At 46.4% G+C, this 12,975-nt stretch overlaps 1 protein-coding gene across 4 annotated transcripts in view; it reads right to left on the bottom strand.

Moving 5' to 3' along the window:
- LOC144798682 (polycystin-1-like protein 3) overlaps positions 1 to 12,975 on the bottom strand; it is a 1,031,816-nt gene that overhangs the window by 418,900 nt on the left and 599,941 nt on the right. For all 4 annotated transcript variants that reach the window (XR_013603613.1, XM_078669668.1, XM_078669669.1 and 1 more), the window contains exon 19: positions 6,376 to 6,607. Coding sequence is in view for 3 of the 4 variants with exons in the window: in XM_078669668.1 (XP_078525794.1) it covers positions 6,376 to 6,607 (232 nt within the window). In the remaining variant the exon portion in view is untranslated. The remainder of the gene's footprint in view (positions 1 to 6,375; positions 6,608 to 12,975) is intronic.

The following is a 12,975-nucleotide window of genomic DNA, read 5'->3' as shown; positions in this document are numbered from 1 at the left end:
TATCCGAATAAAACAGAGTTAGCTAGCAAGCAATAGGGTACTGAACAGTGGGATACCATACAGGATCCTTACAGTGAAAAAACACCCTACATGATGATTCTATGTCCCTGTTCCTCAGTTCCTCTGTCTGCCAAATGCTTGATTGAAAAGGCTATCTAAGAAATAGGTATCCACATTTTACACTGATATAATATGCACAGCAATCTTGAAGCATTGCCTGTTTCAATCCTGCCTTTAGAATACCCCTATGTGTTTACAAAATGCCTAGAAAATGATGAAATTGCATCCCCATACTGAACCAAGCAAGCATAGTGGCTGAGTCTGACTTTGTAGGAGTGTTTTGGGGATGGTGTTCTTCCAACAAATGCCACATTTTACTTCCGGAACTACCACATCATCCCGCAGCATTATTCCACACCATGAGCAGAATCGGCCCACACTGTTGCAGACTCTCAAGAACAAACACAGATGCCCAGCTTAGCACACTAGCCAACTGCAGTCTCTTTTGCAGGTAAATGGTACTCCCAGCCAAATGAGTTTGCGTCTGATCTACGCAACGATGCCTGATAACAGAACTTTGTTTCTGAGGATTCCCTGAATTGTGACAATGTTTGGAGATGGCGTCAGCTATTTTGGAACGCGGGGTATACGTTTCTTTGTGCCTCATGGTGTTGTTGCTTGGCAACCGTGATACAATGTTGCTGCAGCCAGGACCCTTGCTTTCAGATTTTCAAATTACTTTGGGAGAACATTTAATTCCTTAACATTTTAATGAAGAGTATGTCTGATACAAGGACTTATTCTGGAATCAAAATATGTTGGATAAGGAATTGTGAGCTACCTCTGGAACATTTGGTTTGGTAATTTCAGAATTTGGGGATTTACAACATTTTAAAGCTTGGGTTGTGAAGGAATAGAAATATGTTGCATAACGTTATAATTGCTAATGCCGTATATATATATATATTTATATTTAGAATTTTATAGAGCGCACAGCTACCTCCGACGGAGGTGTCCCGGCGCTGAAGACATAATCACAGGAGGGTCAAGAAGGAGTGGAGTAGATCATTAGATCTGTGAGAATAGCCAGGTCTTTAGTTTTTTACGGAATTGGGGTTCCAACGTCAGGAATCTTAACTCTATGGGAAGCTGATTCCACAGTTTGGAGGTGGCAACTGCCAGTGCCCTTCCTCCAGTACGTGAAAGGCGAAAGCGGGGGCAGATCATTAGGCGAAGATGATTAGATCTTAGGTTTCTCGATGATTGTGAGAATCTCATTCTGCGACGTAGGTAGGTTGGGCCTCGGTCATTCAGAGCTCTGAAGGCCACAGTTAAGGCCTTGAATTGAATACGGAATTTTATTGGGAGCCAATGTAGTTTGATCAGGTGGGGTGAGATGGAATGACGGTATGGGATATTGCAGATTAGCCTGGCCGCGGCATTCTGTACTTTTTGGAGTTGGTGAATGAGGTAAGTAGGGGCGCCTACGTATAGGCTGTTGGCATAGTCCAGATGAGTAGTGATGAGAGCGTGAACTACCGTTTTACGGGACTCAAGTGGTAGGTAAGGGATGATTTTTTTTATCATTCGGAGTTTCCCGAAACAGGCTGATGTTACTTTATTGATTTGAGTTTTGCAGGAGAGGGAGGTATTGAATTGAAAGCCAAGGTTACGGGCAGTTTGAACTGGTTCTGGGGGGGGGGTTGAGTTCAGACGGCCACCAGAGCTTGGATGGTATGGGCGATTTAGGATTAAAAAACAGGACCTCTGTTTTGTTAGTATTGAGTTTTAGATTGTTCGCCGACATCCAGGAGGCGATGTCGAGCATGCAGAGGCGAAAGTTGTTAAAAGATTTTTCAGTGTGTTCTTTGAAAGAGAACACTAGTTGGGTGTCGTCAGCGTAAAAGGTTACTTTGACGCCCCAGGAATCCACAACTTTAGCCAAAGGTTTGAGGTACACGTTAAATAATAGTGGGCTGAGGGCAGAGCCCTGTGGGACACCCCAGACCAGCTGTTTTTTGGAGGATAGAAAAGGTCCTAGCAACACTTGCTGTATTCTGTCTGTGAGAAAAGATTCTATCCATGCGAGGGGGGGCCCGTCGATACCAACTTCTTGTAGGCGAATCAAGAGTTTGTCGTGTGAGATGGTATCAAACGCCGCGGATAGGTCGAGGAGGACCAGCATGGCCTCCTCTCCCTTGTCCGTGCATTCGCGGATGGATTCGGATACCTCTAGTAGCGCCGACTCAGTGCTATAGTCTGGTCTAAAGCCTGATTGAGTGTCGTGAAGTAAGGAGTTGGATTCCAGGTAGTGGGACAGTTGTTTTTGAACGGCCTTTTCCAGAACCTTTGCGGGTTTGGGTAGGAGTGAAATAGGCGATTAGCATGGCGTGTTTCCAGGCAGAGGGAACAACCCCAGTGAATAATGAGGCGTTCCATATGTCCAGTAGGGGGTTAATGATGATGGGGGCAATTTTGTTCATGATCAGCGCTGGGGCAGGGTCCAGGGGTGAGCCAGATTTACAGTCCTGAAATAGTTTAAGGGCGATTTCTTTGCTGAGGGGTTGAAATGCAGTGAATGCATGAGAGCTGTTGAGGGTTGGGTCTTTGGTGGTATCTGAATCTTTCTGTTGGATCGCTGCCGCTATGTTGGCAATTTTTTCTTCGAAGAAGTTAGATAGATTTTCGCATAATGTCTGAGACGTGGGTACTGGAGTTGAGAGCGCGCTGGGGTGAGTAAATTCTTTTACTATATTAAATAGCGTCTTGGTAGAATTTTTTGCCTTGGCAATTTTTTCGGAGAAGTGCGTGCTCATGGATTGGCGTTTGAGTTTGCGAAACTCTTTAAGACTTTGTCGATAGCGGGCCTTAGCTACTGTGTCATAGTTCTGCCTCCATTGACGTTCCAGTTTCTTGCACAGACTTCTGTGTGTACGTAGTTCTTCAGTGAACCAAGGGGCCGATGGTTGTTGTCGGTGGGAGGAGAGGCTTTGAAGAGGCGCGATTTTCTCGATAGCGGATGTAATGTCGCTGTTTAGTGTACGCACTGCTTCCTTAAGGTCTTCAGGGAGAGGGTTTAAATTATTATGGTAGTTTGGTTCTATGGCAGTAAGTGTAAGTTTGTGCCATTTTCTGCCCTGAGATCTGATGGAAGATTCCTGTTTTGTAATTTGAGTTCGAGATAGCTCAAAGGGTATAAGAAAATGGTCGGACCAAGAAAGGGGTAGTGAGGGGAGGGTTATGAGTTTCTCGCTGTTCGAGAAAATGAGGTCGAGTGTATGACCTCCTTTATGAGTGGGGCCTACTACTTTTTGCGTAAGATTGATGTTTTGCATAGATTCGCGGAGTTGGGCGGCGCGGTTACAGCTACTTACGTCAACATGGTGGTTGAAGTCTCCCAGTACCATGAAGTGGGGGTGTTTGAGGGAGAGGTCTGCAGTGACAGCCATTAGTTCTAGGACAGCGGGTTGTGGTGAATTCGGGGGGTTATATACCAGAATCCCTGAGCAAACTGCTGTGGAGGAATCAGTGATAGAGAAGTACATAGCTTCAATGGGATTAATGTTTAAAATTTTTCGTGAGGTGATTTTTAGATTTTTCTTTAGAATCACCGCGATTCCTCCTCCTGCTTTGGAACCTTCACGGCTGAGTCCTGTGAAACTGTAGTCAGGGGGAAGAGCTAGGGCGATATCAGGATTGGAGGAGTCTTTAATCCAAGTCTCTGTTAGAAACAGCGCGTCCCAAGATGAAGTGGACAGTAACAGCCAGATGTCGTTGGCATGACTGGGTAGAGAGCGACAATTAACCAAACCCATGGAGTAGGAGTTGGTGGGGGGGGGTTGCTTAGCTGCTGGTGTGCTGTTTCTGGTACGAGACCAGACGGGACAGAGGGAAAAAGGACAATTAGGGCAGTTGTGCCGGAAAGGGTATGATGGAGGAAAGCTACAAGTGAGGGGAGACGAACAGGCTGTCTTACTTAGTTCTAATAGCTGTGTACTGGACCATGTAATCCTTAGGGCTGGTAAGGTACTGCCAGTATGGGTGGCCCTAGGCCCGGAGCTGGCGCGGACGGGCGCAGACGGGCTTGCCTTGGGCGCGCCTTCGGCGCGCAAGCGTCGCGCCCGCTGCGCTCGCCCGCTGCGCGTTCGGTACATGCACATATTTTATAGAGAGAGGGGGTCTCGGTGGAGGGGCGTGGCCTCGTGAAAGGGGCGTGGCCTCAGAGTGCGGCAGGAAATGGCGGCAATGTTTGTTTACCCTGCGAGTCCTCGGCAGCGCTAAGATCCGCTGTGAGTCTAAGGGCAGGTGAGTGGAGCTGTGTCAAGGTGATGTTTGTAAAATCAACACACACGCATTCACACAGGATAGTCAGATCGTTGTTTAAAACCAAAATACAAGTTATTATTGTGACTCTCAAAGTTTAAAAATGAGCGAGTGCTCGTGCCTGTAGCTCCCGGCTTTCCGCCTCAGGAGAAAAGGTCTTCTGATCCGATCCTTGATTTTTCGTGGTTTAAATACTCAGGGGGCGTGGCCTTGTGAAAGGGGCGTGGCCTCAGAGTGCGGCGGGAAATGGCGGCAATGTTTGTTTACCCTGCGAGTCCTCGGCAGCGCTAAGATCCGCTGTGAGTCTAAGGGCAGGTGAGTGGAGCTGTGTCAAGGTGATGTTTGTAAAATCAACACACACGCATTCACACAGGATAGTCAGATCGTTGTTTAAAACCAAAATACAAGTTATTATTGTGACTCTCAAAGTTTAAAAATGAGCGAGTGCTCATGCCTGTAGCTCCCGGCTTTCCGCCTCAGGAGAATATGATATATGAAATATGAAAGTGTATTTAGGGTACAAGTGATAATTAGTAAGTGATACATGTTCTGGTATATTAGGAACTGTGGAATATTAATGAAAGTTCAGTATGTTCCAGTTGTGCATGAGACAATTCAGTATTAAAGTTATTCAACAGCAGAAGTTGCTTATTAATAAAGCAAGAGGTTGTTATCGTGCCTACTGAGGAGAGCAGAAGAGCGCATCAATAATCACTCATATAGCTATACTTCAGTTTCATACAAAGAACGCAGAGAGTTGGTTACACAGATGTATCTTTAAGGCATATCCTTTCACTGTTAAGGTTAGATGCAGAGCACCCATGTTAGGGTACTAAATCATCTTTCGGTGCCTTTAGATACCCATTGCAACCGAAGTCAGTGCCCAGCAGAGTGAAGAGGTAGGCGTAGTGATACCTTGTGTCTCTATTTTCTCACTTATTCCATACTCTTCCACGGTGGCTACTATTGTCCGACATATTGTGTTGTGTACAATCAGTGGAGAATGTGGGAATGGATGGAAGAATGCATTACTCCCACTGGATCCGCAGTGCATGGTTAGTGCTTTCTGACAAGGAGCAGCTCTCCTAGCTGTCCCTAAATTTTCATTACACAATACAGTGCATACAGGCCTCTTTGCATGTACCTAAAATTAATGTACATGTAGCCACCATCATTAGCATACTATGGTGTGTAATAAGATAGTGTGATACTTCGGAAATGTGAGCCTAATAATGCCAATAGACACAGACGTATTGTGTGCAAAGTAAGGTAAGTTGATTAGAGGAAGTTAAAGGGCCTTTAAATGAGCTATTAGGGTGTTTTAATGATAAGAAAGCTATATAATCTTAAAACTTAGAATGGGATTGAAGACTCCTCAATTTTCAGAAATTAGCAGACAGCTTAAAGAATTCGCTCAAATGAAAATAATTTCTCCTAAAATGGTTGTCGGTTTGTAATTAATACCAGTATTGAAAAGTAAATTGAGGGCTCTCCTACAATGTCCAATTTCATGTTATAAAGATGTACCCAGCAACATTTTATTAACTTGCCTTTTTATCAAGGTATTACAAACATGCAATAGGTAAACAAATACATTGGCTTCATTTGATTGACAGACGAAAAATGGACTCTTGATCATTGACATGAGGCTAGCTCTGACTGTTTTAGTGCATATCTTTCAGGAGAGATGATGGGAAACGAATGTCTATTAATTCATGGAGAACCTCTTCATCCCTAGCAGCATGTGTATGGTGACATGGTGAACTCTAGGGTGCCACAAGAAGATCATCAGCTAACAGTGGGAAGGGAAGCTCTTATACTCTAGATAAAGTACTGTGTTTGTGACACTAAACCAATTCTGCCAAACCCAGAGATTGTGGACAAAGCCTGAGGGCTTCCTAGTAAACATGATGTAATAAATAACTCAGCTAGATGATACATTGATTCTTCAATTAATCTTGCATGTTAATTAGTTGTATGACACCTCCCTGGTGTGGTAAAGAAGATAATGCCAGCTTTGTCAGAACCTGTAAAGCCTGCTCAACCGCATACCTTGACTGGTGGCATGATGAAGATACTCTGGAAAAGAGACAACAAAATGGAGATAGCCCAACAGGTGGTTTTCTCTTTGGTCAAACTCAAGCTCAGAATCATCAAGTAGTACACACAAAATCCACTGATGGAAAACAGGATGATCCAGCAAATGTAGGGAAACCACCTAGGCAGCCGACTCGAGAGGGACCTACTCCTTGTATAATCTGTAACAGGGAATCCTGTCCTCAAGCTGCAAGGAGAAAAAACCATCAAATTAAAGAAGCAGAGAGAATGCAGCATTGGTATTGGTTGAATGACTGAAGTCAGAACAAACAGAAAGAACACAGAAAGTCAGACTCAAAGGTGGAGATTGCCTACTGCAATATACAGGTAAAACAAAGATAGACTCTGCCCTCCACTGCATTTTTCTTCGCGATTCATTTTCTTCAAATTCTCCAGTAAAGAAATTTGCTCATCCTTCCTATTGATTCACTCTGTTTCCTCAAAAGTCTCTGACAAAACGTGTATTTGTCTTGCCAGGATCACTTCTACTGATAGTTCATTCTACCAACATGAGTATATGCAAGTGGCAAGGATAGGCTGTGTTTTAACCTTACCAATGGCAAATTTGTCCCAACCTCCTGAATTCCTCAAGAGGCAATTTTCTCATTTGTTTTGATAGGGTTTTCAATCTAGGTATGAGCGAAGAATTCTGTTCCCTACAAGGGTCACCTCAGTGGACACAAAAGGGGCAAGGTGGACCAGAAAAGGGCACAAGGTAAGGCAGACCTGGAAAGGGGAATGATGAAGAAGCTATGAGGATTAAGGGGTCTTCACCAAAACATTACTATGTCACTGGACAGAGAAATGGCGTGCTGTGAGTAGCTGACCTTATCTATTGGACAGGCAGCTGAGGCGAGAAGAAGCAGATTAGGCAGAAGGGAAACAGAAGAGGGGAAGAGGAGATGGTGGACTTCAAGGGGGTGAAGGCTAATAGTGAGGGGAATCAGGGCATGAAAAAGTAAAACTTCAAGATACACTCTTTAACAGGCAAAGGGAGGCTAGGTCGCCCCTGGGAGAAAGGAGACTGCCACCTTCTCTCTCATGTCTGCCTTTAGCCTAAGCCTTTGATTCATAGTGTCTGCTCCACCCAATCAAATTGATGCATGCACCACTGTAGCTGTGCCACAGAGTAGAGAGGGGCTAGATCTGGACTTCCCAAAAACATCTCTTCACAAATTATCTAACACTTAAAAGCAGTTGGTACAGTATTGTGGTGTTGGGGGGAGGAACATTCACTCCTGTTGTGAAATCAATTAGGCAATAAGAATTAGTCTAAGCTATAACTTAATAGCTAATTTCTAATTAGTTGTTCTGAATATGAGTGACGAACTGAGTCTATTTGTGCTGAGCCTTCTCTTGCCAACCCATAAGCTGGTTGTGGTGCACCATCACTTGACGATAAATCTGATGATGAATTTGTGGAAAGCCTTCCTACATTGATGTGTAAATGTGCATAAAAAAACAGTACATCAGAAGTACTTCAAATTGTGTTTGTAATCTCACGAGGATTCCAGAGAAGGTATTAGCTGTAGCATACTTAATGTCCTATGGTAAACATATACATTGTGTGCAGGAGTCTTTGGTAGGATCCCTGAAAAAAGCTATTGTTTGGATAGGTCTTTATAGCAATTATCAGACTTTCCAATGAGATGTGGATACTCACACAATGGAGTGGGCAATAAGAATATAGGCAGAAAATCACAGCAGGGAACAGCCAGTCATAGCAGGGGACAGACAGTCGCATATGGAGACATTCACTGGATCTGAGAAGTATTTCACTTGAGGTAGCAGATTTAGTGGCATCTTAAGAATTTTAAGGGCCTGAGTCAAACATACTTTGGGGTCTCCTGCTCGGTACAACTCTGCATTAATTATTCATTTTGAGGTCATTCATATCCTCAGCAACTGTGATCGGATCATTGACAACCTTCTATGTTGGCCAAGATCTGGGTCCAACCCTGGAACAGTCATCCGCTGGCTGGCTAGCATCAGAAAAAAAAGGGAGCCTCAACAAGCCAGCTGCCTGTATTTTTTGTGCACACAAAGGATGTTTTGTTTGCTGCACCCCTTCCATGCTCTGTGAGGAAAAGGGATTCTGACTTAGGTGGTAATAGGTTGTGGCTCTACATGGACAGTGGAGACTTGGATAGAGCATATAATGCTGCTCTGCAATACAGATTGACGCGCAGCCTACCATTGAGCCCTACCTCAGCGCAAGCAGTCACCTGCTGGATTGCTCCAAAGAAGAAAAGAAGTTACTTAACTGTAACTACAGTTATCCAGTATTGGTGACTTTCATAGATGCACATGCTTGAATCATTCCCCGTCGTCGTAGTGGGAGTATCACAGTATCATAGTAAAGCAGTGTGTACCACTATCATAGGCTATAATAGCAAAAGGCCATCAGTTCAATAGCCTATCAATCAATCAATCATGGAATTCTGAAGCACGCTACTCACTTGTAAGGGTCCCAAGGCGCTGGTGGTGGGCAGGGGGGCATGCAGCTCCGGTCAGTCGAAGAGCCAGGTCTTGAGGGTCTTCCTGAAGATGTGCAGAGTGATGGCACATCTTATGTTGATTGGGAGCTCGTTCCAGGTCTTTGCCGCAAGGTAGGAGAAGGCTCTTCCACCCGTTCTGGCTCTGCAGAAGCGTGGGGTCTTGTCAATGGTGAGTCGGAGGAACAGAGGTTTCTCTTGGGTACGTGGAAGGAGAATCTTTTATTGAAATATTGGAGCCCGGTGTTGTGGAGGCATTTGTAGGCGTGGGTGAGTATCTTGAAGGTTACTCTCTTCTCTACGGGGAGCCAGTGGAGGTACCGCAGGTGTTGGGAGATGTGCTGGTGTCGGGGGATGCCGAGGACAAGTCTGGCTGAGGTGGTCTGTATGGTCTGGAGCTTGCAGAGTAGAGATATGTTGATCCCGGTGTAGAGGACGTTTCCGTGGTCCAGTCTGCTGGTTATGAGTGCGTGGGTGACAGTCTTTCTTGATTCAGGGGGAAGTCCATTTGAAGGTCTTGCGAACGATGCAGAGGGTGTTGAAGCAAGTGATCTGTCGGGTCATGGTGAGGGAGGAGTAAAGTATGATGCTGAGGTTCCGGGTGGGGTCCGTGGGGGGGGTTGCCAAGGGCAGTGGGCCACAAGGTGTTGTCCCATGCATGGGAGGAGGGTCCGGGGACTTCTGTCTTCTCCAAGTTAAGCTTCAGGCAGCTGCTGCTCATACAGGATGCAACGTCCTTCATTCCTTCCTGGAGTCTGGTGGTGAGGGAGTCCTTAGTGGGGGAGAAGATGAGCTGGGTGTCATCGGCGTAGGATACTATGCTGAGTCCATGCTGTCTGACGATGGCGGCAAGGGGGGCAATATAGATGTTGAAGAGCGTGGGGCTGAGTGATAATCCCTTGGGTACTCCGCATTTGATCTCTGTGGGTTCGGAGAGGATGGGTGGAAGTCTGACTCTTTAGGTTCTGCTGGTGAGGAAGGAGCAGATCCAGTCGAGGGTGGTTCCTTGAATGCCGGCGCTGTGGAGTCTGGCAGGGAGAGTGTGATGAGAGACTGCGGCGAAGGCTGCAGAGAGGTCAAGTAGGATCAGGGCAGCTGTGTGGCCTTGGTCGAGGAGGGTGCAGATGTCATCTGTGGCGGCGAGTAGGGCAGTCTCGGTACTGTGGTTGCTGCGGAATCCTGATTGGGAGGGGTCGAGGATGGAGTTTCCTTCGATGAATTTAGTTAGTTGGATGTTGACGATCTTCTCTGTGACTTTGCCCGTGAAAGGGCGGAGAGAGATGGTTCGGTAGTTCTTCAGGTCCATCCGATCTGCTGAGGGCTTCTTCAGTCATTAGGGAAAGTGCCGGCTTTGAAGGTGGGTTGATCGTGTGTCGTAGTTCAGGTGCAATGGAGCCAGTGGCTCTGTGGAAGATGTGCGGGGGCCACGGGTCAGCTGGGGCTCCTGAGTGGATGCCTTTCATTGTCGATGCGGTATCTTCGGTGGTGACTGGGGTCCAGGAAAGGATGGTGGGCTGGTTCTCATTGCTGTGAAGGCGTGATTTCCGTGGCTTTGCTGGGGGCCTGGTGAATTGTTGAATGATGCTGAAGAGTTCCTTGGAGTTGCTAGGGTTGTGGTGGATTTTGTTTCGGATGAAGGTCCTTTTGGTAGATCTGATGAGTTGGTGGTATTCTGTCTTGGAGTTCTTGTAAGTGGTGCGATCTTCTGAAGTTTTGCTGCTTCTCCAGTTCTTCTCGAGACGTCTGCAGGTGCGTCTGCATTCATGGAGGTTGGCGGGGCACCAGGTAGTCTTCATGGGGCACTGTCTGTTGGGGTTGCGGAGGGGGAGGGAAGGGGGCTTGCTTGTCTGCGCAGTTGGTGAACCATCTGTGAAGTTCTATGGCTAAAGAGCTGGCGTTGGTCGAGGTAGGGCGGCATCGCCGTTGAGGGTGGAGTTGAGGTGCTTCTTGGTGACCTTGCTCCAGTTCCTTTGCGGAGGGCAGGGTGCAGATTCGGGGGCGGTGAGTTGGTCTCCGTGGAAATACGCAGTAGTGGTCCATCCAGGGTGGTTGCGTGGTGTGGCTAAAGTGGATGTTGCTGCCTCCTGCAAAGATGGGGTTGAGGGTGTGGCCTGCCTTGTGGGTGGGGGTGGTAACGAGTTGTTTCAGTCCGCGGTTGGCGATGTTGTCCAGGAGGGTGGCGGAGTTGGGGGTCGCTGAAGTTGTTGAGGTGGAAGTTGAGGTCTCCGATGATTATGTAGTCTGTTGAGGCGATGGCGTGGTGCACAATGAGGTCGGCAATTGTGGTGAGCGCGGTTTTATGTCCGGGGAGGGGTCTGTAGGCGAGGGTGCCGCGTAGGTTCGTTCTGGGGCTTAAAAAAAGGACCAAACTTGAACTATAACCAATCAGGTGCTAGCACCCTATAGAACACACACAAGAGAGGCTCTTATCAATTATTGGACCTTTCATAGATCACACATGCTTGAATCAGAGTAGCAAGCAGTATTGTAGGTAATTACACTTAGAGTATGTTGGGTAAAAAAGAAATGCATCTTTATAATAATATATATGCACAAATACATACAAGCATTATGAGGGCCTCCTATTTCAATAAGTGAAGAAGATGGGTGTGCGCTTTCCTTGGCGTAGTGCTTGGTGGTCTTTCTGTAAACCCCAGGGTACGGCCATAGGTAACTAGGTCTAATACCTATCTGTTAGATGTAATGTTTCTCCACTGAAGTGGGCAGTTGGAGATGTTCGCACCTACGGAGTGAGATGGAGGTGATGTAGCTGGTAGCTAGTCGAGGGCACTATTTGTGGCCTGTATCCCTGCTCTGGGGTGGTGATTTTCTACGGGGACCTTGCCTTGCATAGGTTGCTGTGGATGGTTGACGATATGTCTGTTTTTGATAGGCAGGTGGGGCTGGTAGGTCTGGTATGATTGGGAGCACAAATAACCACTCCTGTATGTTGACAAACCTCAGCAACTTTCCGAGGGACTTGGCTGTGTCGGTATCAGTCTTGATGGCTAAGAGGACATCATTGATATGCTTGCCAAATAGTGTGTGCCCATCATAAGCCATCTCGAGGATCTCAGACTGAACTTCAGGTCTAAATGAGGTTGCCTTAAGCCATCCATGGCGTCTTAAAACTGCTGCACCCGCTAGCTGGCGGAAGCCAGAGTAGGTAATGTCCATAGAGCAAACTAGTACTTCTGTGGAGGTGCGCTCACCTTCCTGCAACATTTCTTAGCCTCAGATCTTCTGTCTTCAGGTATAAGGATGATGAAGGAACAATATCCAACCACATTTGCCGATCATAGCGACCCAATATAGCCAGGGAGTTGGCCGGACGAATGGGGATGGTGGGCATGGAGGATAACCTTTTGCCTATGTTATCTAAGCGTTGTCCTTCTTTGTGTGGTGGTTCCGATATAGGTGCAGATGGGTTTTTGTAGGGCCTCTGCGTTGTTTGGGAAATTACTGAATCTAGTTTGGGGTTCCTGTCAGGCATGCAAGGGAATCCTCTGGAGCCATGCACTTTTTATCAACACTAGGCAGGAGAGCCGCTACCGTAGCAGGGTTTTTCATGATTTTCACTCTCCCTTTACAGATGCAATCTATAATAGGTATAGACAGAACTGACTTCCTAGTTTGTTTCTTATAGTCATAGAGGAAACGGTCGGACTGTTTGATAGAAATGGGAAGGTTGAATCGTGTTGCCGCCATATCCATTAGATTATGAAAAGCTCCAATGTCTTCTGGAGGTGAATCAACAGGATGCTGAGGATGTGGTGACGGAGTGGGTATGACATAGTTGTCCCAAAACATTTGGTTGAGGCTGAGGTTTGGGAATCTCGCCTTCTTCTCTATTGTCATCAGATGACAAAGGATCATCTCTTAGCTGTTGTGCAATGCAAGATACGGGTATCAACCTAGGACTGAGAGGTGGAAAAATTGGTGAAGTTAGTGGAGAAGCAGGTTGAGGTGGGGCAACAGGCTATTCTATAAGAAGGTCAGGAAACTGTTTCCCATAGTCCATAAGCATAGCCTAGAGATTCTGAACCAAAGATTTTGGCAT

Source organism: Lissotriton helveticus, chromosome 12 (assembly GCF_964261635.1).
Source record: "Lissotriton helveticus chromosome 12, aLisHel1.1, whole genome shotgun sequence".
NCBI classification, from domain to species: domain Eukaryota; kingdom Metazoa; phylum Chordata; class Amphibia; order Caudata; family Salamandridae; genus Lissotriton; species Lissotriton helveticus.
The sequence above is the reverse complement of the archived record's forward strand: the minus strand, read 5'-3'. Positions and strand labels throughout refer to the sequence as shown.